General features: G+C 44.8%; 1 protein-coding gene across 1 annotated transcript; it reads left to right on the top strand.

The window, feature by feature from the left end:
• The first annotated feature begins 22,962 nt into the window (after positions 1-22,962).
• LOC102107432 (transcription factor SOX-3-like) lies at positions 22,963-24,863 on the top strand. Its single transcript, XM_005527411.2, has one exon. The coding sequence runs from the start codon at positions 23,101-23,103 to the stop codon at positions 24,055-24,057; it is 957 nt and encodes a 318-aa protein (XP_005527468.1). The 5' UTR covers positions 22,963-23,100; the 3' UTR covers positions 24,058-24,863.
• The last annotated feature ends 1,639 nt before the right edge of the window (positions 24,864-26,502 follow it).

The following is a 26,502-nucleotide window of genomic DNA, read 5'->3' as shown; positions in this document are numbered from 1 at the left end:
GCCAGCTCTGCTTTGTCTCTGTCCTGGCTGCAGGCAGACAATGACCCTCCAATACCTTGCACTCTGTGTGCCTCACCCCAAAAACCAGCACAGAACACATTGTTTTGAATTTCAGCAGGGATATTTACTCAATTATATCCTTGTCAAATGCATGGGAGGTTTCTGTGTTTTGAAAAGTGCATCAAAAACAGCTTAAAAGGCAGTTTATTTCAGTGGAAATTCAAACTTCAGGAAAAAAATGCCATTCTTATACAGGTACTCTGACACAAACTGGAAACAGATTATTCAGGGACAGCACATTAATAATTAAGATTTGCTTGCTTAATTGCTCATTGATACCTCATATATTTATGGTTCTACTAATTGTGAAACATTGTACACATGCTAATTCATGCTGTGGTTATATTGATTACTGTAACAGTCAAAGTAAGGGGATTTAATTTCGAATTTAATAATGAAATTTTATTTTTGCCTGAAGGATTTAAGGGGTTTTGTGTAGGCAGAATTACACAAATGGCAGGAGGACTCAGGCAGGGTAAAATGTAGGAGTATTTTACATCATCAATTAGGAACTGATGTTATGCAGAAGCTGCAGAGAAAAAGAACAAAACTTGATCTGGTTTTGTCTTTTGAATTACTCAAAGAAAGATTTCTTTAAAAACAAACAAAATTCAATTACTCTTTAAAATCAGTCTTTCTTTATATTTCAGTCTTCATCTTTCATGTGAGGAGATTCACAACTGGAAAAGCCTGAGAGAAAAGTTTCATGACCCTCAGGAGGAAGATGGGAAAGCAGCAGCAAACACAAAGGTACTTTGTGTTTTATATTTGTATATTTGTGCCCAGTGCAGATGGAATGTTTTACACACCCATCTCCCCAGAAGTGCCCAGCTGATCAGTCAATTGTTACATTTATTGCAAAATCGTCTTTCTGGATTTAATGAAGAGATTTTCCTGGTTGCTGAGTCAATACTTTAACATTTCCTCAGCCCTTTGGGGTCATTCACATCTCTCCTGTGAAATACAGGTATTTGTTAGGGGTCATGACTACAGCTCCAGAATATCCAGCCAAATGAAAATTGTGGTGAACTTTTCTGGTTTTAAGAATTTATTACTTTCCCATGGTGAAATAATAGGCTCTTCAATGATCTTTTTATATCAGTGGATTCCTGAAATCACAGAGGATTTCATCAAGAGGATGAAATGGGTGTTCCTTTGTGGAATCTGCTTTACTCTGTGCAATACAAACTGTGGGAGGTTTCCAGTGGGCTTTTTTTTAATTTTTAAAATATTTTTGGTAGTGTAGCAACAATTCCCTTCCAAAACCAGAAGGCTCCCTGTGGAAATGGGTATTTAGGAGGCACACAGGTTTTAATTACAAATTGATTCTCCTGTTCTCTTCACCCAGAGCCCTCCATGTGAGCAGTGCTAATTGTCCAGAGGATATCCATGTGTGGCAGGGATGATGTTTGGGCTGTCTGTGGGATGCTTGGTGGTTGCTGATCTCCAGGGTGGCTCTGCTCTTTAACACTCTCAGCTCAATATTCTGCATTTCAATAGTATTGCTCTGTAGAGTTATCCCTCACAGGCATCAGGCAGGACTCATAATTTACAGAGGAGTAAAGATATTCCTTTTCATTTTACAAGAGGAGAAATTGAAGTGTGAGGTTTGTTTGTCTGAGATCAGCCAGGCAGCTTGGGAGAAGAGGAAGATTTAAATCTTCCCAGTGGAGGTGAGGTGTCAGAACCCAGTCACAGAGTCCATCCCCAGAGTGCCACAAAGTCTGTGTTCCCACTCCTGGAATAGACAGGAAAATGCTCCTTTTCCCCTCAGAATTCCTTCACTGCCTCACTCCACATACAAATGCATATTTCTCACCTTTCCAGTTCTCTCTCTTTTTTTGTTTTTCCCCTGGGTAATCCCACATCTATTCTGTGACAGTTTTAAGTAGGGGATGATGCTTCACTCCTGCAATATTTCCCTCATCCTGAACGATCAGGGAAGCACTTTGCCAGCCCAGCAGCTCCAGTCACACTTTCTTTATCCATCCATAACCCTGCAGCTGGCACAGCCTCCCGTCTGCAGAGGGATTTTTAGTGGTTGCCTCTTTGTGGAGGGGAAGAGAAAAAGGATTTGGAACTTTGTGGGGCTGTGTGGTGGGCAACGTAAACCCAGAATTTTGGGTGTGCATCTGCCCTGTGCTGGAGAAATCCAACTGCTTGGTAAGGCAAAGACCTTCACCAAAATCTGAGCTAGGAGGTCAGGGATGACCCAGTGCACACAAATTGAGAATACAAACCCAAACCTCTCTCTTTCTGGATTCTGCACTCTCTGGAACACCCCAAGCACAGCCCAGGGGCTCCTGGCCACGAGGGGTGGGGAGCAGGACACCCTGCTCCCCAAAATGTCCTTCCCATGCAGCTGGTCAAGGTTACTGTTTTGCTCTTCTGACACATTATCAATTACCCTGCCAACACACTGATACTGGACCTGTAGTTTTCTTATAAAATAAAAAACTGAGTTTAATTAAATCATCAGTAACTTGGACCTAATTATTTCAGACAGTATTTAATTAATGTTTCATGGACACCTAATGTAATTAGGGTTCCTTTAATAAGACTTTCTATGACATTAAAATATATGACCTTTATCTTTCTTATCATCCGTAGTCTGACAACTCAGATTTGTCATTTTCACTATAGGTATAGTTTGATTAAATAGAACAGAACATAAAATTAATCTGCCAAATTATACTTGTTTGTTTCTCTTTTTTTTTGCTACTTAAAGACTAATAAGTTAAGTCTTTTAATTAGCAGTGTCGGGACAAATGTTCATGCTGGCATTTTACCTTTGCCTTTTTTCAGACTGTTTCTTTTGTATATCATTTTTTATGACAAAAGTAGTTAACAAGCAGACTTTATTAATCATTGTGAAGGGTTCAATCTTTTAGATATGAAAAATAAGGAGCTATTCTTTACAGTAACTGGTTAATTTTTTTTTAATTTTTTTTTTTTAATTTAAGACAATCTTGCAAAGCACTTCACTTTTCTGGTCACAAACTTTCCAAACATAAAACTGTAGTTTAAAGATGAATGAACATAAGTGAGATTATTAGGTTGGCTTATACTTGCTTTTCAGGAGCTACAGGTTCTCTCTTCTTCACTCTTTTTTGGGGCAGTTATCAAGATCCAGTGAAAGAGCATTTGTCATATGCAAAATGCAGAGAGTGATTGAAGGGATTTTATAGCCTTCCTTGGAACAGCACTCAGCTGATCTTGTTTCCTCACTCACCACAGAGCTTTTCTATCTCACTTTCAAAAGTAGAACTGCTCCAGTGCCTTCAGTCCTGCTTAGGCTCCACTCACTGAGGTAAATTTGTATTTATAATGACAGCACAAAGCTTTAAAAGCAGAGGTGAAGCACAGTGCACTTTTTTTATCACACTAAAGAACAAATTGAGGAGAGATCCTCTAGAACAGGGAAACAATTTCTGTTGTTTTCTGTTCTCCCACTGAATAAAAACGAGCAGGACAAAGGAAACCCTTGGCTCAGAACCAGTGCAGGTGCTGAGGTGGAATATCTTTGCTTTGTTCCCAGTGGAGAATGAAGAGAAGAGAGCAGTTCACTGACTCTTGCTTTTATTCTCTTCATAAGGTTCCAACACCAGAGATGTTGTCATGAGAAAGAACATTTTAAACACATTGTTTAATACTGTCTTCGAGGTACAGCACTTTCCTCTGCTCCCCTTCAGGAAAGAGCAGAAACTCATGAAATTTAAGGCTCTGAAGAATCCCATTTAAGCCTGTGAAGATTAAAATTAAACACGACCTGAAGGGTTTTGTTCCACAGACAGGGAACAGGCTTAGGGAACTAGCTGCTCTACACAGGATTTGATGTAATTTATTTTTGTATTAATGTATTTGTTGATGTGATAAAGAAAAATGAGCAAGGAGCTGAAGTTCTGCTAATTATGGGTGGGAAAAGAGCAGCCTAAAGCAACAAAATGCCAGGTAAACCCTGCACACCTCATCCCTTTTGATGTGTTCTAATATTCTGCCATAGCCACATCGAGTAATTAGCAGTTTTTTCTGTGTGTAACCCAAAATTTGACACAATCACCTGGGTGACATCACCAAGAGTGCACCTTCCTTTCCTCCTGCAGCCCTGAGCCTTCTCCTGCTGACAGAACCAGGCACTTTCAGACCTGTTAAAGCTCCAGAGATGACCTGTAACCTTCTGCTAAATCCTGTTCACTGCAGATCTGTGAATTTGTAGCAGGGCTGTCACACTGTGAAATACATAAAAAATCCAAACAAAAAAGCCCCTATCAGATAGCAGAAAAAACAGAGAAACTGTATCTGAAAAAGTGGCACCAGCATCTTAGAAAAAATGACAGAAATTCTTGCCTGGAGCCCAAATCTTCTTTCTTCTGCCATTAAAGCAGCCACATCCAGCACAGAGCAACCCTTGACTTCATATATTGGATAAAATTGTCATTTTGACTTATTAAGTCTTAATTAGTAGCTGTATGTTGTTTGCTGATTGCAGACTGTGATTAGTGTTGAGAATGCAGCCACTCATCAGCACCGCTGCTATTCAATTAAGATTTTGAGATGTAATTAAGGCAGTGCCCAAGATTCATCCCACTTACACCAATTCCCAGTAGGGGAAGAGGATGTGAAGGGGTTAAGCCCAGGAAATTCATCACTGCACAAACAGGCAGCTGCACAATTCCAGTGCTAGTGCTGCCCTGAGTCTGTGCTGAGCAAAATCTGCCACTGAAGAAAATTTTGGGGATAGAATTGTTTCACATCTTCCATTTGGTTATCAATGACCTGGTGGTTCTCTCCTTGCAGATAGTTTGAGATATTTTACATCACACATCCTTATAGTCACCACAGTTAGATCTCATTAACACAGTGAAAATTGAATTGTGTCTGAACAAAAAACACCTAATCTATCCATGGATAGTCAAGCAATATGATTAATACAGAAAAATCTATGGGATAAAAGAAGAAAATCTTGATCCAACCATGTAAAAACAGATTAATCTGATTACACAGATTACTGAAAACCGGTCACCTTGGCTACATTAGGACCTTTAAAAGCAAACACAAATCAGTGAATCATTTTAATCAAATTTAATTTAGATTATACACTTTCACATAAAATCTAATTTAGTTGGAATGACTCGGTCATGACTTGTCTGCTCCCCACAGGACAAGGTTAAAGAGATTACATTTGGGTTCATGTCAGCAGCATCTGCTAGTTAGCTCCCTGAATGCTGATTTAATGAGAGAGGTTGTGCTTACTCTCTTGGAAAGACTTCTGGTTTAGGCAGGTGCTTGAGAGATGTTATTAATTTAGTGTGATACAAAGAGTGATGTTATCACGCTTGGAAAACTCTTGTATCATTATTTTCACTTGCCTAATAACCCTGGTGGGTTTGTTTACATCTGATGAGCAGCTTTCGAGGGTTTCCCTTTAATCTCTCCCTAATAAACTCCTTTAGAGAGAGAGAGGAGATTCCTGCTAAAGAAAGAACAGCTTTTTTAATATAAACAATTACCTTGGGGTTTGTCTAGAAGGGGCAGCAAGAGAGCATCAAGCTGCAATACGAACCTAGGAGGTACCAAATCCACAAATGGGCAATGCCACGGAAAATCTGCACCTCCAGTGAGCCCAGGGAGAGCACCTTGCTTGTAGCCCACCTGCTCTGCAAACAGAGCCTTTCATTCTCTGTGTTCAGCTCTGCAGGGCCAGATTCTGTCCCCCTGTGACCCACAGCCCTCAGATTCTGTGTTGAAATGAAGGGGATGCATTGCAGGGAGTTGCTAGTTGATGGAAAAAGAGTCTCAGTGAGTTTAGAGAGCAAGCTCTGTGCTGATGGAGCAAAACCAGAGGCAAGTCACTGTTTCTGCTCCTTCAGCCCCGTGGCAGAAGATAAGAAGGTAAAAACTAACACTGAAAACCTGTTGCTCAGTGCCTCACTCTGAACCAGAAAATTCCCAATGGCTTTTTGAATCACCATTGACATCAAGATCTCTCCATTCCAGGCAGGAATCAGTGCTCAGGCACAGGATGCATCAGGTGCCTCTTGGACCTGATGCTGGGTGGGCAGAAATCAGAGAAATCAGAGAAATCAGAGAAATCAGAGGAGTCAGAGAAGTCAGAGAAATCAGAGAAGTCAGAGAAAAGGTTGATGCCACAGATTCCCCCTGGGCAGGATTTCCACAAGGAGAGAAAGGGCAGACTGAGAAACTCTGCACCTATCCAAACCTAACTGATTCCCTAAGCCAGCAGGTAAACTTCAGGCTTAAATGGATTTAAGTGTCCTTGAAGTCTGTCCCTGCCTATGCAGGAGCCTCTCATCCAAGTTTTTCTCTCCCACATCCAGAAGAGATTATCCAGGAATTCATGTGGGGGAAGTCACACCCAGTCAATGGGAGTTGCATCAATTTTAGATATCCTGCATGTTTTCTACTGGCTTTTTCTAGTGCTGTTTATGGTTCTCCAGAAGGGGGAAAAAAAAGTGGTGCAACTATTAATACCAGAAGTTCTGATAAAGAATTTTGAATAACAGTTGAAATTCATGTCAAAATTTTACTGTTTTGATGCAGAATTTCCCTGGTGGAGGGGCTTCAAACCCTCTCAGTAATTACCATAACAGCATAAGGGTCAAGCCATTAAAATAATCTCTGGCAATTCTGTGTGATTCGTGTTATTTATGAAGAATTCTGCAGACACAATGTTCTCTGCTGCACCCTCTGCTTCCTGTGGGTCTTCTACCCTTTCTCCTCCCCTGTGTATAAATGATCAATTCCTATATATGTACTAGAAGGATCTACATCTCCAAAATTAATGAATCCACGCTGAAGGAATACCATTTATATATGACATCCATAATAATATCAAAGAAAACTGGGCAAAATTGAGAAAAATGGGGACATACCTTATTACAATTACCTTCTATTCTAGCATATTTTTCTTATTAGCAGCGCAGACAAAAAGGCAGCCCTCCTATTTTATTTTAAATGAGCCTTGTAGAAGTATCTCATCCACTTCATTTTCATATGGAATTGCACTGTGGAGCCTGATCCTCCCTGTCTTTATCCAGGCAAAATACTTATTGCTGTGCCTGGAAACAAAGTCTGTGGCAAGATGACAGGGTTAGGACCTGGGCTATTCACTTTTACCTGGGATAATCACTGATATTTGTTCTGTGCTGCATGTGGCATGCTCAAATTATCTTTTAAAAAGGAAAATACCCAAATACTGCACTCACCTTGGCCAGATTTTTGGTAAGAGATCTGGTAATCTTTGGTAAGAAAGTGCTGGGTTTCATCTGGCAGTGGCAAAACTCTGTGCCCCTTGTGATGTGATTAGGCTTGTGTCAACATATTTCCCAATATATTGGTGTTAGTGTTGATAAACCAAATAATTCTGGCATCCAAATTATCTGAGTTTACAGTTTTACCTGCACAAAATGTGGAAAAGGGGATATTAAAGTTTTCTGTGCTATGTTTGTGTCATCCTGATAGGGATGTCCATCATTTCCAGCACGTCCCTGCTGTCCTGGAATGTCCTTCCATTCTCAGAGCTCACCTGAGTGAAATTCATAGAGAGAAAAACCAAAATAAAGCAAAAATAATCAAACTATGCAATATTGCATTCTAAATCTGAAATCTTAAGCACTGAGAAATAGATTTTGTTCTCTACTTGATACAGGAATTTCAATCTTGGAGTGGTATGGAGAAAAGAATGCAAGAAAAAATAAAAAATAAAAATGTAATGTAATATAATATGATATGATATAATATAATATGATATGATATAATATAATATAATATAATATAATATAATATAATATAATATAATATAATATAATATAAGATATGATATGATATGATATGATATATAATATAATATAATATAATATAATATAATATAATATAATACATAACATAACATAACATAATATAACATAACATAATATAACATATAATAATAATAATAATAATAATAATAATAATAATAATAATAATAATAATAATAATAATAATAATAGTAGTAGTAGTAACAACAACAACACAATTTAATCTGAAATACAGCACAGACACCAAAACCCTCCTGCTTCGCTCGGGCTCCTGAAGGAAAGATAAATAGCATTGTCACTCCTCAAAATTAAGATTTTTAGAAAACTGGGGAAAAAGTGCTGTGCTTAATTACCCTTTTTAATGAGCTCACTAGGCAGCTCTTTGGGTGCTGCCATTACAGAGGGACAAGCAGAGCCCATCACATACTGTTTCTGTCAGAAATCTTCAGAACAGTTTTTCCTGCTCTTACAGTAATTTTTATTTATGGGCCACTTCTAGTGCAAATCTTGACCTCAAATCGAATGCTAAGGAAGCTGAGTGACTTGGCAATAGCGATAGAGTAGGAATGTAAAGGATTAGAATGCTTATTGTACTGGAAAGGAGTTTATCAATACTGACAATTCTCACAGTGCTTAATCAAACATTTAAGACAAGTGGAGAAGCAGACAGTAAAGACTTAGGGGCTTTTGAACAATAAAAGCAAACAGGCTGTCTTGTTAGAACATGTCAATTTATGGTGGAATAAAGAAACACCTACAATTTAGTTACTCTTTTCATATAGATAACAGTGGCTTTAGGGAGCAAACTGACTTGAAAATGACTGTAACTCCTGAGGAAAACAAAGCACAACTTTCCTTTTGCAATCAAATTTTACTGTCTGCAGCTTGGTGTAAAAAGGATGATTGGAGGATTTTTATTTTTTTTTTTCCTTAAAGGCAATTTATTTTTTTTAAATCAACTCATAATAACAGATCTAAGGGTCTGATCCTTCAGTAACACATCTTGTATTTATATTACCAGAGCTTGAGTCTGTCTGGAGAGGAGCAGGAGCAGAGCTGGGAGCTCTCTCTGTCTCTGCAGGGTAAATTTGGGGAAGAGGCTCACACAACTTCATTACCTGGGCAAGATTTTCTTAAATAGCAAGTCTGAAAACTCCTGCTTGAAAATTTGCTGTTGATTCTGACTACTATCTAAAAAAAACCAACCCTGACTTAAATCCTACAGCTTTGAGAAATATTCTTAGTGAGAAATCGGGATCCGATTTAAAGAGAAAAGAGACTCCAGTTTCTGGTTGGATTTCAGAGATAACTGTAGGTTATGATCTCAACATCAGTCCCACTGATGGATTTACACTCAGATCAGACAGCTCTTAGGCTGCCACTCGGTGTCTTACTACCAGAAATAAAGATCTGTAAATATTTTTTAAGAAAACAGGAGGCCAGGAATGTTAAATTCACATGTGTCAGAGCAGTAGGAATAAATATACTGCAGACTATGTGAGCAGAGAGAAGAGGAAGTCTCTTCCTTCAGATAATCTCAGCAGACAACTAAATAATAAAAAAAGGATGATTGCTTATCAAACTACTGGTAATATGACAGCTACAACAAAAACATAGTTAACATCCAGTTACTTAGTGAAATTTAATCCTCAGAACAGGACTCTGAGCTGGGTTAGCTGAAAACCAGAAAATGTAAAAAAGATGTTCAATTCTAGAGTGAAATTAATTAAGAAGCAGTAAGCAGTTGAAAAGCAGTAAGAATTCAAACAGCAATTTATTCTCTTTTTCAGAATTGAGTGTGTATAATTCCACCTATCCTGAGTTCCCTTATGTAGACTGCTGCTACAATAAAATATCCTGAGCTTCCCACCTCCCCACACTGCCTGGAGCTCCTGGAAGCTCCTGGAAGTGTCAAATTCCCCTGAAACACTTCTGGCATTTGAACTTCATTTGTATATATTAGTTTTAACTACTTAGCACATGCAAGCACTGCCAAATTTCAGGTTATTTTTTGCTATTTGATCTCAATTATTGCTCAAAAATATTTTTTTTTTATATCAAGAGGCTTCTGTTCTATTTGTGTTTTCCTACAAAAGTGGAAGATGCAACACAATTGCTCTGATGCAATGGATTTTGACAGCATGGCAAACCTTCTAAACCAGAATATTTTCGAGAACAATGCCAACAAAAAAAAGATAATTTGTTTAACAAGCAAGATTTAATCCTTCATCTGAATATCTGAGAATTGATATCAAACTTTGCAGGTGTACATCACGCCCTGTTTGTTCCTCAACAGTCTGGAAGGTGCCATCGAGTTGTAGCTCGATTTCAATATCCAAAAATGCAGTTTGTATTTTGGCAGCCTAGATAGTTGTGTTTACACCGACCCTCCCAGTTCCCAATTTCATATTGCTCCAGGCACCTCTCAGCTGCACCTTGCTGGTGCTCAAACCCCAGAACCGCCCTGGCCACCTGATGAATATTCAGGAAGGTGAATTGGGGTCTGTTTGTCCTGTCTCAGATGTAAATGGGGCTGTCCTGGTGGCCATTCACACCTGCTGAGGCTCCATATGCACATACAGCCCTGGCAGCTTCTCATGCAGATTATAAATTCTACTGCATGTCCCCAAGACTGAGAAATCCCCTTTAAAATCACCCTGGTGTTTGTGTTAAAATGGTTTTGCCTCATTCTGCACCGTTCTGTTCTTGTTCTGCATTTATTTTTTAGGTGATTTTGGTTTCTAGTAAGAAGCACATCACCATTAGTAACATCCCTAAGGACATTCCTGTGACACAGGATTCACACCAAACAAATAAAAATATGCAGTGCACAGCTTTTATTTATGAATGATTTTAATTTTCATGTTTTGGGCTCCTATTCCTCATAGGGAATATGCAAGTGGAGACATCCATGAATTTAACTCGTTTGAATCAGTCAGTTGAAGCCACTTGTAAAATCATCCCAGCAATGTTATTACCCTCAGTGAATTGAATTATCATTTTTCTACCCGTTTTCTAAAGATGGAGTAAAAGCACTACTTATCTGTTTCCTAAAAAAAACCCAACAAACCAGGATGTATTTTATTATTATTTATTTTATTTATTTTATTATGCAAGTGCATCAAAAACCAGTAATAATCCAAGTCAGTGGTATAACAACATTGTCAAATTTGCATCAATAGTTATTTATTGTGGATTCTATATGCTTTATCATCTATAATTTCATCACTTTGTCATTAACTACTCTTAAAGTGGGAAGACAGCAGGGATTAATCCAAAACAGAGAGTTTTCTCAAAAATGTCCTGCTCCTACACCTCAAACTTCAGAAATGAGAATACAAACTGCCTTGTGAGCAGAACAAATTTCTGGGAAAGACTCATCATTGTGTGATATTACCTCAGTGCTAAATAAACAGAGGTTGAGCTCTGTGCTGTCTAATTCCTGCCTGCAACTGCACTGTTATTTAAGTGGAAATACTGATTCAGTCTCACACAGGGACCACAAAAACAAAACAGGGAGATTTTTTTCAGTTTCATCTTGTCCTTGCTTTAAATTGCTCGGTGATTGTGCCTGCCAGGGTGTGTGTGTACACACATGTATTTCTCCTGTCTGCAACATTGATATCAATCTGTAAAACACCAGAATTTGGGGAGCATAACATGAAGAGCTAAATGGTATTGATCCCTCTAAAGGTGTCATCAGAGCCTGAGTTTGATCAGTGGGTTAGAAGTATTTATACACTTTTATAGATCTCATATCCTTTAGATATGATATCCTTTATAAATACATAAAGGATATATAAATTTATATTTATATAAATATATAAAGGATTTATAAATATCTAAAGTATATAAATATCCTTTAGATATGATATCACACAAATGTGCATCATCTGCCTGGTGCCATGAGCATAATAAGTAAAAATCATAATTTAAAAATCCCTCTCATTTTGAGAACATGTGACTGATAAAAATGGGAGGTGTGTGATTATTATAATGATCTTGGCTCTACTCGAGGCAATAAACAAATCAGATATTTCTTCAAGTCTGTAAAAATGTTGCTGCCTGTCTAATTAGCTCAGAGCAAAAATTCATCAAATGAGTAGTGGTAGCAGGGCCAGAAGCTGATAAATAACAAGGAGAATTCAAATGCTCCTTTAAATTGTAAAAGCAGTTTTTCTGATACAAATCTGAATGTGGAAATGTTATTTTTTTTTTCACTGTGTGTGATATGAATGCAGGAATAAGGAGAAAGATCTGATTCACAATTATTTAAAATCAAAAAAATCCTCTATTTCATCTCGAGTGCAGCGGTGTGAACAGAAATGAGATCTGTTCATCCACACTTTCCTGGCAATTTAACTTGGATAAATTAATAGTTAATATTAATTAATATCAGATAATTAATGCAAATTAATTATTTGGTTAAACTTTGTGTTTATGTGTGCAGGAACACGACACACATTTCTCTTAGAACTCTCAGTTTGCCATCACTGTGTCATAATTGCAACTTATTGAAGAGTTAATGATGCACAAATGAGTAGGGAAAACCAAGGATTTCCAGCTCAGTGTACATAAGGCAGCAACACCTAACAAACAGTGGCAATTTTCTTTTGTAACCATCTTGGATCAGCCCCAAAAAACCTGGAGAAAAAGGGATTTTTTTTGACCAGTCCACATCCTCTGTGCCACCTTGTCCTTTCTTGAGCAGAGAGTTATCAGCAAACAGTGGAACTCTCTTTGCTCTTCATCTTCCAGCAAAGGTTCTTAAGTAAAATATAACAGCATGAATCTGTGTCAGCCCAGCAGCTCTCACATCCCATTTCAACCTGGAAGTGAGCAGCTTTGCAAACCTTAAAAATGTGCAGTTGGCTCAGGCTCAAGTCTTTACTTGATTAATCTCCAGCCCTGGTGTAAGAGCTATCCATGGAAAATGATCAGTGGGAAGTCTGAGCATTGCTTAATTCTGATTGTGCATTTCCATCCAACAGCCCAGGCACCTTTTCTCTGCAGCTCTCATTTCCCCAGGCACTTACAATTAAAGGAAATCCAAAGGAATGATAACATTGTAAATTTAAATGTGTTCTGTGGCTCGGGATTAGTTTTGGATAGAGGAAACAGTGTCAGGACAAGGTTTTACCTGGTGCAGCACTGGAGAAGCACCTGTGGGAGGCACAGGCTGCCCTCTCCTGGGAATTATCCCGTTTATTTATGCAGGAGCTGTGGGACATTCCATAAGGACTGAGGGACATGAGATCATTATTCCCACTTTTGCTGGCACACCAAGGTGCAGGCTTTCTTTTTTGGGAGACATCCTAGCTATCTGTGTCTGCCTTAAGCATCTTGCATGAGTTTGAAATAAATAATTTCGGTTTTTTTCAGACTAAAAAGTCTCATCTTTTTAGACTCTCTTTAGAAAGTTCTTTTTTTTCTTGTTTTTTTTCTGCTATAAGTACTGCAGTAAAATATTTCCCATGTCACTCCAGTCAGTCCCCAGTTCAATCAAACCAGATTCTTTACATACTCCTGAGCCAAATTACAAGGAAATAGAGTTTTAGATGGGACTTTTAACAGTTTCTCCTCTTTCTGGATTCTTTTGTCCTGGTGTCAGGTTTAGAGTGCTCCCAGGGAGTTACAAAACGTACATCTGATTGTTCCCTGTTAGTGCACCTTGGTTCTGAGTATTTTCCAGCTTGCGATATTTATGGGCATGGTCCACTACAGAAATGCAAATGGCCAAGCCCTGTGCTAATCTGATTTATTCCAAGAGATCTGCTCCCACATATCTCCTATCTATTCCAGAGACTTTTCCCACATTACTAATTTGCCTGTTTTCTGAATCTACCTAAATTGATCCAGGGCTTGCTTCCCTCACATGGAACTGTGTTCAGTGAAAACTGCATTTATTGCAATATACTCAAATACCACGATAGGAAGAGCCATAAACAGCCTCAAATGGAATTTCTGGTTCATCTTTTTAGTGGAATCTGGAGAACAGAAGAACAAATTTCTCATTTTTATTCAAAGACTGTCTATGAACGTTGCAGTGGTTTGTGTGGGTTTGCTGCCAGCCATTCTTTGTGCAGTTGAGCTTGACTCAACCTGAAATGAGAAGCAGCAATACTTTTGATAAGAAGAGTTTGTTTTTTCATGCAAAAGTAAGGCACAAGTGCCTCCCTCTAATTTTCATCAGCTTTCCTGGGAGCCATTGGTGTGCAAATAGAGCAGGCTCCAGTCTTTATGGACTTTGTGTATAGAAATTGGAAAGCAGATACAGAAATCATCTGCATTTACACTGATTAAAATGACAAAATTATAAATATCACCTGTTTTCTTAACGACCTGCAATGGTTTTACAGCTCCAGTCGAAATCAATCTATGAATGAATACAAACTCTGTACAATAGATTTCTGCAAGCTAAGCCCAAACCCTTCACTGGACATAGTTTAGACATATCTTGTTTGTGAGGTCTTCAAATCAAGTTAAATCAAAGTGGAAGATGAGAGTTTTGTGAGATCACACCATTTTCCAAAGGGTTCCAGAGTTCTTTCTGAAAAAGAAACTGAAGTTGTTATTGATGGGATTTTTTACAAAAGTGGGAATGGGGTGAGCCAGGACAGAGACAGCAGGAAAAGGGAAACAAGCCAGAAACTGTGTGGTGTGACTTTCTGAATGGTTCCTTTGGGAGCTTTTTCTCCCCTGTGGGTCCTCCTGTGTTCCCTTCCTCACTTCCTAAGGGGATTCTCAGGACTGCATCCCAAACCCCCTCTTCCCCTCCATGCTCCCCTCACTTTTGCTCTCTGGATTTGGTGGGTTCTTTCCTCTTTTCTGTCCTCAGGATCATCCTGTGAGCCTCACACACACGGAGCTCACACATCCAACCCGCCTGGGAACCCCTCATTGCTGTCCCACAGAGCAAGGAGCACCATCTCCAATAATTACCCTGCATGTGCTGCTGGTAGGTGCAGAGAAGGGAGTCTAGTGCCATCAGAGAAGCTTCTTAACCAGGGAAAATGGGATTTTCCTTGGATTCTTTGAATGAAAATTGTGTTGGGTACACCAGCAGCAAGATCCACTGTGTCCCTCTAGATGCCCTTTGTGAAATTGGTCCACCTGTTTCAGAAATGGCCTATTTTACCTATTTGGCCTATTTTACCTATTTTACAAGTCCTTAATTTCTGTATCATTGCACAAATTCTTCCCTTGCAAGTGCCTGCTGCACTTGCCCTGCTAGGAGAGGAATTGTCTGCAGAGACAATTAAGAGCTGGACCACTGCAAGGCAGGAATTTGAGTATTTCTTGGGATACCTTGAAAATCAGGTAATTGATTTGAGCTATTACAGAAAGGAAGGATGAGTGATGGATATCAGTTTAAATGGTGCAGGTATTTGTGACCCACGTTCAGGTCAGAAATGTGTCCCATGGAAATATAATAGTTGTTCCTCCGGTGAGTTCCATGTCTGTTATTTTATATCTATTTTATTCATAGATGCAGGTGCATAATTTGCTTTGCAGAAGGCACATATTGCCCTCATTTATCAGTGTGTGTTGGGGGGAAAAAAGAGCAGAAAGGATTTTCAGGGCTAGTGAAGTTCTCTCATGACTGGGACTGGAATGGTCGAAGGAGTTGAGCCACTAAGATGTGTTGATGTCATGTAGATAAAACAGCTCCAACCCCAACTGCTCACCCTGCTCTGCAAAGCTCTTTAGGTTCCTTATTTCTCTATTTTTTCTGTATTTTTCTCGTTGGTCTGATACTTAATTTCAGGTGAAATGTTTGGATTCTGAGTGTAGAGGTCAGTTTAGATTCGCTTGTTCTCGTGCAGACACTTCCTCACCCTCAGCTCCTTTTCCATCAGCACTGACAATTGCAGCAGCGGGAATGGGTTTTCCCAAATTCTTAATCTCCTCAGGGATGCAGATCTTGATGTGGGTTTTGTGTTGTAAATCACAAAGTCTCAACGACACTTGAGCCGCTCATTTGCATGGAGGGAGGTTTTTCCCACTAGTTAGCAGGGGTACCTTTACTGAGACAAAATAATTTCAAATCAAATGACGTTGTAATTAAGTTCTTACATTAAAAAAAAAAAAAAAAGGAAGGTTTGTTCCAGTAAAAACTGAGGCAGAAGTTTGCATTATTCATAATTTTCTAACTGCTCTCAAGCAGGGAGATTACTTCAAATACTGACATGAGTGACTCCACTTTGGGAGTTAGGAGATCATTCTTTAGCAGATTAAACAATTTCTTTTATTCTTCTCTATCTCTGGGCCAGGCTGGAGTGAAGGGAGATACAGACACCAAATAGAAAGCTGTCATTTGTATTTCATACTAAAATCACTTCTAGCTAGAAGACAAATATGATTTAGGTTTTTGGACAGGGAAAAATAATTTTTCTTGAACATTCACTTGTTCAGAGATGAAAAGGATGAAAAGACACTTTATCACAGCAAAAACAATTCATATTTATTTCATCAGCCCTTTGAATTAAACATCTAACCTGATTTCCAAACAAATAATACAACAGGGAAGGAGACAGAAAGAAAAATAAAGACACAGGAGTGGGAAGAGGGAAAGGAGAAAGTATGAAAGCCATGAATAGATTAATAGAAAGGATAAAAAACAATGTGTGTGTAATCTTTGTGATTTTATGGGTTTTTTTTTTAAAGACATCTCTATAGTCCAGCTGAGTTAATATGAGAACTGAATTTATTTACAATAAAGCTTTGTGGTTATTGTGTTTAAATCATTACTGAAAGACTATTTCAACTACAATATATCGATTGGATAATAACAAATTATCATTTACTTGTTACACCTAAACATAAAAGTGTGGCTAGAGAGAAATGGTAGGGGAAGAAAGGATTGATTCTATGATTGTGTATCAGATTCACAAGAATTGTATTATTTTTATATGCAAAAGAAATAGTGCTCAAAAATAATGTTCAAACGAAATAACTTGAAAGAGAGCTCATATTTAAAACTCATTACACAGCAAGTTAGTTTTACATTTTGAGAGTAGAAGTATTATTTCTAAAATAATAATAGGTTAAAAGTAATGTGTGGAGAACCTGCCTGAAATAATCTCTCTGCCCTGAGTGTTATGAAAGAACGCTCAATTTAATTCAGAAGATCTTGCATTAATTTTTGACTAATCAAAAGACAGCAGAGTGTTATTCAGCATTTCATTTTCCTCAGGTTCTTCAGTCCTGTTTTGTTTTCTCTGCAGAATGCACACAAGTATGTGATGCAAAATGAAATTATTTGATGTGCAGTGGAAACATCCAGCTACCTAACGTGAAGTTTCTCGTGTTTTACCAGCTCCTTTACTGAATGTAATCCACCCTGATTGACCTGGAGAATGCTGTACTGGGCTGGCTGAGTATTACAAAATATGTAATATTAGTTAACTGATTCTAATAAAAACAAAAGGAAAATGGGAAGGCTGCCTGCCTGCCCTGTCTCGGGCTTTTTTTTGGTGCAACAGAGTTTATATTCCCCTCTGTGTTTTTCCGCTTTCCTTATTTGAAATGAACAGCTGTAATTGAAAAGCAAGAAGCTCTATGGTTTATAGAAATAGGTGTTGTTAAGAGCCTTAGCCATCTAATTTTCTTCCTATTGCGGGGCAGGCTTCCTATTGTCTGTCCTTTAGAGCTAATTTCTTTTCTGATCAAAAGGCCCACATCATTGAAAAGGTAGTAATGACTATTCATTTGCTTGAAACCTCCATTCTGCAGCCTGCAAAGCTTTATTTAGAAACTGCTATTTCTTTCTAAAAGGAAAATCTCATTTGTGTCCTCTATAATGTCAATTAAAGTAGAATATATTTTAATTATATATCCTGGAGAGAAACCTTTCAGGATCTCAATTTGCTGTGCCAGTGATACAGGCTGTAGTCTGAAACAATATGTGCCTTCAAAACTGTGTGTCAGAGAGGAGGAATAAGGTGTGTTTTGATTTGAATTTGCCACTAATGAATAGTTTATTTGCAGCTAATTAGCAAGTTAGAGTTTTACAATTAATGTCCGATTTCTAAACCAGCTGCTAAAAAGGAGCATGGCCATGATTACCAGTAAATAAGGTGGTTATTGCACCTGTACAGAAAACTCCGGAGGAAACATCCGCCAAGTTTTAAACGGGAAAAACAGAGATGATTTTTGAGTTTGTGGGGGTTTTTTTGTGTGTGTGTTTTAGGAGAGCAGAGACAAGCAATGCAACAAGTACCGGGGAGGGAAGATTCCCGGCCGGGGGATGTTCCCTGTCCCTGGGGAAGGAAGGGGCTGCTGCCACCCCAGGGCCACCCTAAAGCCACCCCAGGGACATTTCAGAGCCACCCCAGGGCCCGAGGAGGGGACAGCAGGGCTGCCCTTGCCGGGGGCGCTCGGCTCGGGGCGGGGAGGACAAAAGAAGCTGAGCTGTGAGAACCATGGAGCCGTTCAGGTTGGAAAAGGCTCCCTGAGATGGGCGAGGAAAGCTGCCAAGCCGAGCTCTGAGCCGCATCCCAGCGCCTTTGAAGCATCCCCAGGGATGGGAGCTCCAGCCCAGCCGTGCTGGATAATTCTTTCAGGGGGTTCTGTACAGTAACAGCGAGGGGAAGTTGCAGAAAGTTCCTGTTACTGCCTCATCCACCGGGGAGGAGGTTTCTGCCAGGCTGGGGGCAGCGGGGCTGGTCTCTTTAGCATCGCTTTTCGTGCTCGTTTTTCCCTCGGTGGTTTCGCGTGAAAACACATGAGCTAGACCTGTGCTTTCCTCGGGGCTCCGCAGCGAGTTATCCTGTGCTGGTGGTCCCCTCCTCAGCTCTGTTAATTGGTAACTCGGAGATGGAGAGTCCTTATTAGCAAACTGCCCCTCTCCGCATCCCTCCCCTCCCGCTGAAGACAAATCCGTGAGGCGATTGCCAGGAGGGGCTGTTTGTCAAAGGCTAATAAACAAATTCCTCGCGAACACCTGAATGAGCCAGGGCCAGGAACAACCCAATTAAAAAACGGGAGCTACTGGTTGTTTTTTTGTGGCGGTGGAAACAATCCGGGCTCCAAAAGGGTCTATTCAGAGGGCGCTCCGAGAGGTCTGTTTGCAGCCCGCTATTGTTGTCAGAAGCCAAATAAAAGTTCAGCTGGGGTGGGGGGAGAGGGGAGGGAAGTGATTAAATAAAAAAAAAAAAAAAAAAAAAAATTCACTGCTGCCTCCCGAACGCGCTGGGAGGCTCAGTTCAAAGGGATCGAGCTATGCCCAAACGACGCTGCCCGGGTTTACCCACGCACTTGAGATTTTTGTTCCTAAATGTTGCGATTTTTAATGATGTCATCAGAAGTAACCCTTGCTTCCCCGGATCGGAGAGCAGCAGGGACAGCTGGAGCCTCTGGTACGGCTGCGATCTCCACGCTGGGGAAGGCACGGGAAGGAGTTGGAGCTCGTTTGTCAGAATTAATGAATTTTGCTGTCCCCTGGCCGGGCTGGGAGGTGGCTCCAGCCGTGTCAGCCCCGCCAAGAGGGAGGCAGCAGCCTCGCAGGAAACCTCGAGCGGTGTTTTGGCGTGACACCTAAATGGGGGATAAAACAAAACAAAAAAACAATCTCCTAACGACCTTCGGCTGTAGAACCAGCCTTGAATGGCCCATTTAGCAGCCACGTTACCACGCTGAAAACTACTGGGGGAGGACGTGAATGCCAGCCTGAAACAGAGATCACGGGAACTTTTATCTTGAGCATCGCTAAAGGCTGGGCGTTTTCGGAGGATCAGCCTAGCGAGGGTCAGCGGGGTCCGAACGAAAGGGGCGCCCAGCTCCCTTGTCTGGGCAAATTTCGAGGAAGAGCCCTCGCTGATCTCGGTGGGGAATTAGGCTGGTGGGCAAGGGGATGCTCTAATAACAGGATTAGACGGGGCCGGGTTCGTACATATAGTTCTTTAAAAGCCAGCGATCCTCCCTGACACAGTTCCAAGATTCCCCCGAGCTCTTTCTGGAGCTGCAATTAACATATATTAATGACTCTTTCTTATTAAGCGTTGATCGCGCAGAAACCCCGGGCAGACGCTTTCGAATGGCCTTTTTCAAGCGCGGGGTCTCTCTCGCGTTCAAGTTGGGCTGTGCTGTAAACTCCTTATCTCGCCTCACCCTCCTTTGTCACCCAAATAAATAAATAACAATAATAAAAGGCTCCTCAGCCTTTGACAACTGTATTTACACGACTTCAAGTGTTCTCCGACCCCCACCAGACACACGGGGCTTCCCTCGTAGCGAATTTAAGAAAATGGCTCCAGGCATCAGGTTTCCCCCTCGCCCCGTTTGTTGTGCCGGGCTGGGTCCCCTCCTGCTTTCCGCCCCTTCCCCGAGTCCCGGCAGCTCCGCAGGCTCCGTTCCCCTTCCCGGGGAGCTGAATTTGCTGCCGAGGGGGTGGCGGAACGGGGTCTCTCAAAGAGCACTACGGTAACTTCGGGGAGCAGCGGCTGCTCCAGCGGGCTCGCCTCTTCCCTCCTGCTCCCCACGGCTCCTCGCCGGCGTTTTCAGGGCAGGGACAAGGAAGGACAGAGCCACAGGCGGTCTCGGGTGCGGGGTGGCCGCGGGAAGGGGCTGCTGGTGGCCACAGCCCCGTGGCCGGGCGGGGGCTCAGCCGGGGAATCGCAGGGAAAGCCCCGAGGGAAGGAGGCTTCGGGCTCCCCCTCCGCTCCCAAACCCCGCCGAGAGTTTGGGCACACAGCACTAACGCCGAGGCTGAGGGACTGGAGCAGAGCTCAGCCCTTCTGGAAACAGCAATCAGCCGCATTTTGAAGCTTTCCTCAGGTCATGTGCGGCTCGGGAAGCCAAGAGCAGCGGGAGAGTTACAGGGACCTGTGAAGTCTGGAAATCCATCGGTGTGTAGTTACAATTTTATTCAGTGAGGTTCCGTTCTTTTACAATATCAGCGATGTTTCAAGAGAAATGTGTCTTGGTTTGAAATAATATGGACCTTAAAAGTGTTGAAGAGGTTGGCTTTTAGAGGGGAAAAAAATCTCTAATTTGAGAATTGAAAGACAAGAGTCTGAAACTTAACGTTGTAATATTTATTTAAACATCGACAGAAACACTGTTCTGGGGGATTTCAGCACATCCTCTAATTCTCTATATAGCCCAATTTTTTGTTTCATGTCAGCGTGTCCAGTCCCTCCAACAAACGATCATATAAAAGAAATATCAAAGTGGTATCAGGATATAAATCAGTCCTATTTTCTGCCAGCCTGGCAGGTCTTAAACCTCAAATGGAGGGACCAAAATATTTTGATGGTTAGAAGTTAATTACGATTGTCTGAAGCTTTTCCAATATTATGCAAAAGTTACACGCGAACCATTCCAGCCTGGAACAACCCTTCCGCTGTCACCCTGTCCCCTCGGGCTGCCAAATTTTGACTTCGCTCAATACACCAGCAGCAAACCAAGCAAAAACCAAAGTGCTGACTACACCACAGCCGCTCGCAAGCGGGATTTATTTCCCCCCCGACGCTGTTCAACAGATCATTTTGTCAAAAAAAGAAATCCATACAAAACGAGTGAGACCTTCAACTGCTAAATCCCAGCAGCGTTCAGATGGGCTCAAACCAACCCCCTCCACTCCACCGTGCTGTTTCCAGAGTGCCTCCAGTGCCCGCCCGGTCCCCGCTCCCGCAGGAGGAGCCGTGGAGGGCTGGAGCGGGGCCGGGGGCTCCTCACCACCGCCCTGCCGAACCCCCCGGGCCCGGAGCCCCCTCTCCAGCCCGGAGCCCTGCCCTGGAGGTCTTCTCCTCCCCATTACCGTCATTACACTCCCGCTCTTGTCTTTGGGGTGACACCGGCGCCTGCCAACCGGGACCTGCGGCGGCAGCATCGCTCCTCGCCGGGCCGCCCAGGACGGGACGGGAGGCTCAGACACGTCCCCACCTCCAGGCTCCTGACCCTCCCCGGCGCCCCACACGCCCCTGGGGCATTTTGCTCATAGCTACAGCGGCGATGCTGCCCGCATCCTCCGGCAGCGAGGCTTTCCCCAGCAGACTGCGGCTCGCTTTGCCTCTCCTGCCCCAGCGCTGCCCGGCCCGGAGAGCCGCCCGGCTTCTCCAGAGCGAGCGGGAGCGGAGGCTGCGGGACGAGGATGAGGAGGCGCAGGGATGGGGCAGCCCAGCCCGCCTGCCCCGGTCCCCGGCGGAGAGCGCTGTGCCCTGTCCGTGCAGGTGCGGTGTCCGTGCCTCTGGAGAAGGAAGGGAAGGAGGGGTAAAGCGAGGGGAGGGATGGGCAGGGAAGCCGGTGATTGACAGCTCAAGTGGGCGCCGCTCCACTCGCATATCCGCCGCCTAAGTTTCCTTTCACACGGAGAGAACTTTCTGTTGCCATGAAACTCGGGTGATTCGCAAGCGCTGTCCCCTCTACCTCCCCCACCCCCCACCCCATCGGCAGCCGAGTGGAAAAGCTCAAGTGGCAGCGGGGTGGGTGCAGGTGGGGATGGCTGGGAGTGCCCGGCCGGCAGCCACCCATCCCGGCCCCGCTCCAGCCCCTCTCCCACCGACAGCAGTGCCCGATCCCATCATGGCAATGCAGATTTTCCCCCAGGCGATAGCTCAGGAGCGGAAGTGTTTAGCCCGTCCATCCTTCCCCCGCTCCGGGAGTGCGTCCTCGCTCGGTCTCTAGGCAGCCCCTCCGAGCTTGGCACGGGGCTGCGCATCCGCCCGGGAGCCCCAAACCCCTTTGTGCCCGGCAAGCGCTCCGCTCCGCCCCACTCCTCCTCCCCAGGGCCCCGCAGGACACCCCGGGGCCGCTCCGTGTCCCCGGCACGGCCGCAGCTGCGGGAGCCGCTCTGCCCCAGGGACAGCTGCGGGGCCCGGGGGCTGCGGGAGGGGCCCGGCGGCGGCGGCATCCCCCGAGCCCGGGAGCCTCCTCCCGAGCCCCGGGAGCCTCCGCCCGCCCCCGGCCGGTCCGTTCCCGGCGTGGGGCTGTCGGGAAGCGCTCTCTGATTGGCCGCAGCCCCCCCATTTATAGCCCGTCAATCACGGACCCCCGCGATGAGCGCGCCCGCGGGAGCCGCTCCGCAGCGCAGCAGCTCCGCCAGCACCTCGGGGAGCGGCGCCTCTGCCCGCCGCACAAACTTCCTCCTTCTGTCGCGGCAGCCGCCCAGGCAGGTTTTGCTTTATTTCTTTCTTTCTTTTTTTGGTTTTGTTTGAACTTCCTCTCCCCGCTCTGTGCCCGCCCGCCCGCCGCCCTGGCGCACCTTCTGCCGGCCCCGGCCATGTACAGCATGCTGGAGACGGAGATTAAAGCGCCGCAGCCCTCGGCGGGCGGCACCGGCGGCAACCCCGCTCCGGGGAGCACCGGCAAAGGCACCGGAGGCGGCGGGGCCGGCAGCGGAGCGGGAGCGGGCACGGACCAGGACCGGGTGAAGCGGCCCATGAACGCCTTCATGGTGTGGTCCCGCGGGCAGCGGCGGAAGATGGCCCAGGAGAACCCCAAGATGCACAACTCGGAGATCAGCAAGCGCCTCGGCGCCGACTGGAAGCTGCTGAGCGACGCCGAGAAGCGGCCCTTCATCGACGAGGCCAAGCGGCTGCGGGCCGTGCACATGAAGGAGTATCCGGATTACAAATACCGGCCCCGGAGGAAGACCAAGACCTTGCTGAAGAAGGACAAATACTCGCTGCCCGGCAATCTGCTGGCCCCGGGGGGGGGCAACGCGGTGAGCAGCCCCGTCGGGGTGGGGCAGAGGATTGACACTTATGCCCACATGAACGGCTGGACCAACGGGGCTTACTCGCTGATGCAAGACCAGCTGGGCTACAGCCAGCACCCGGGCATGAACAGCCCGCAGCTGCAGCAGATGCACCGCTACGACATGACGGGCCTGCAGTACAGCCCCATGATGTCCACGGCCCAGACCTACATGAACGCCGCCTCCACCTACAGCATGTCCCCCGCCGCCTACGGCCAGCAGCCCTCCACGGCCATGAGCCTGGGCTCCATGGGCTCCGTGGTGAAATCCGAGCCCAGCTCGCCGCCTCCGGCCATCGCTTCCCACTCGCAGAGGGCCTGCCTGGGAGACCTGCGGGATATGATCAGCATGTACCTGCCCCCCGGCGGGGATGCCACAGACCCTTCTTCCCTGCAGGGCAGCAGGTTACACAGCGTCCACCAGCACTACCAGAGTGCCGGGACTGCCGTGAATGGTACCGTACCACTAACTCACATATAAACTTGTGGCTGCTCCGGACGGTTCCCCGTCTTAATCCTTAACCCCACCACCGCTCCCTGACCACACCGGGACGTACGGCAGTGTTGCTCGGCTTAGCAGACTTGATACTAACTCTGGAGAAATTTTAAAAAGGAAATCCGTTAGTTGTATTTTTTTTTTTTTTTTTTTTGGTACAAGAAATAATATTTGAGCAAGTTTGTTTATTTTAATAAAGCACAACTCCTGCCTCCTAGAAGCCGCTGTGAAGTTTTCAAACCACGGCAACTCCTTTCCTGGTTTCGGCTAGGCTGGGCACGGTTTTATTCGCTTAAAACTTTTTTTAAAAAATCTTGCATCTTCCAGTTTGATTTCTAGCCTTGCAATGACTTAAACAAAAACCGCGGGCTTTTGTTTTTAAAGTCGGTTGTTCACATAATGGCTGTGGTTTATTAAGTGTTTTGTTACCGACCCTCGCTTGGTTTCTATCCACAATCTGTAGCTTTCACGACTTTTTAATTTTGAGGTTTTATTCCTTGACAAGGGGGAGGTGGGAGAGAGCAGAGCTGTGCGGGTCGCAAACGCATTTCTTTTATTTATAGTAAGTTGTGTGTCTTGGTTTTCCTTAAGCTGTAAACTTATGTAAATGGGTTTGTGAGTTTTACTGTGAATCATGTTTTGACATATCGGATAAAAAAAAAAAAAGCGTTTTAGTTTTGTTACCGGATTCCTTCCAAAAAAAAAAAAAAATCCAACGAAATACTCCTTTCCTGTTCCTAGTCCTCGTTTGCTTCCTTCTCCCAAACGAAGAGAGATCAATAAATTTTATATCAGGCACGTCGGCGGTGTCCGGGCGCTTTGTGCGGATCCCCCCGCGGCTGCGGGGAGCGGGGCAGGGCCGAGCCCACCCCGGGGCTCCCACCGGGAGCTGCCGGCGCTTTTCGGCTGCGCTTCTGCCAAGCCTGGCCTGTGTTTTGGGGGGCGGGAGAGGGGGGAGAATGCGCTTCTTAGATTTGGTTTTCATTACAACTGGAGCTGGACCCGGGCCGCAGAAGCCTCGCTGCGCTGCGAGCCGCGGCCACTTGTTGCCTCTCGGCCGCCGGGGAGCGAAGGAGATTGTCTCCGCCTCGGCTTGTTGTGGTTTTTATTTCGGTTTTTTTTTTTTTTTTTTTCTGTCAGGAGGATTTGCCTAGAAACGACAGCTCATCTAAAATATTTACAAAAGTAAAACCCGTTGGGGAACTCTTAATTAGACTCCATTAAAAATGAATGGTTACAGGAGTCCCCAGAGGAAATAAATAATTCAATCTTTTTCAGTATGTTTGGCGAGTGCTTTGAGTCTGGACAACTTTTCCTTCCTTTCCCTGCCCTTTTTATTATTTCTTTGTGTTTGTTTTTTTTTTTTTTTTAGGGGTGGGCGCTGCGGACCAGCCCCCGCGGGGTCCCGGGGCGGCCGGCGGAGCTGAGCATCGCTTCTGCCCCTCTGCGGGCTCTGAGCATCGCTTCTGCCCCGCTGCGGGCTCTGAGCATCGCTTCTCCCCCTCTGCGGGCTCTGAGCATCGCTTCTCCCTCTCTGCGGGCTCTGAGCATCGCTTCTCCCTCTCTGCGGGCTCTGAGCATCGCTTCTCCCTCTCTGCGGGCTCTGAGCATCGCTTCTGCCCCGCTGCGGGCTCTGAGCATCGCTTCTGCCCCGCTGCGGGCTCTGAGCATCGCTTCTGCCCTTCTGCGGGCTCTGAGCATCGCTTCTCCCCCTCTGCGGGCTCTGAGCATCGCTTCTGCCCCGCTGCGGGCTCTGAGCATCGCTTCTGCCCCGCTGCGGGCTCTGAGCATCGCTTCTGCCTCTCTGCGGGCTCTGTGCATCGCTTCTGCCCCGCTGCGGGCTCTGAGCATCGCTTCTCCCTCTCTGCGGGCTCTGCTCCTGCCGGCTCCCCGCCTCTGTCCCCGGCAGGGCCCGGGCCCCGAGCTCTCCGCTCCGCATCCCCGTCCGAGCTTCTGGGGTTGGGGTTTTTGGGTACGGGGATCTGCCCCGCCACCCCTCACCGACAGCGGCTTCGGGGACGCTTTGTGCCCCTCGGCTGCCCGGCGTGGTGGCATCCTCCTTCCTTCCCCACCGCGGGGATGCCCTGGCAGCGGCTCCTGCCTTCCTTCTCCTCCGGGAAGCACGGCCAGGCTCGGGCAGGGTTTTCCTCTGGCTCTTCCATGGGGTGAGGTTGTTCAAAGCTCCCCCAGAGCCCCGCTGGAGGCGGGGGCCGGCTCCGGGCCGGTTCCCGGGGCAGGTCAAGCCCCGGGCCCCGCACGCTGCCCCTTCCCGGGACCGACCCCGGGCAAAACCCAGGCACCGCCACCATCCCCGGGACGGGCTGGGGGCGATCCCTCTGTGAATGAGAGCCCGGAGTGTTTCATACCCACAGCTCAGTTCTTCCGTCAGATTTCTGGTGAAATCTGGCAAACCTGTGGCGCTGCTTCTGC

Source organism: Pseudopodoces humilis, chromosome 15, assembly GCF_049639895.1.
Source record: "Pseudopodoces humilis isolate 2021_Gansu_Grassland_sample_001 chromosome 15, ASM4963989v1, whole genome shotgun sequence".
Classification (NCBI taxonomy): Eukaryota; Metazoa; Chordata; class Aves; order Passeriformes; family Paridae; genus Pseudopodoces; species Pseudopodoces humilis.
This window is presented reverse-complemented; position numbering and strand designations above follow the sequence as displayed.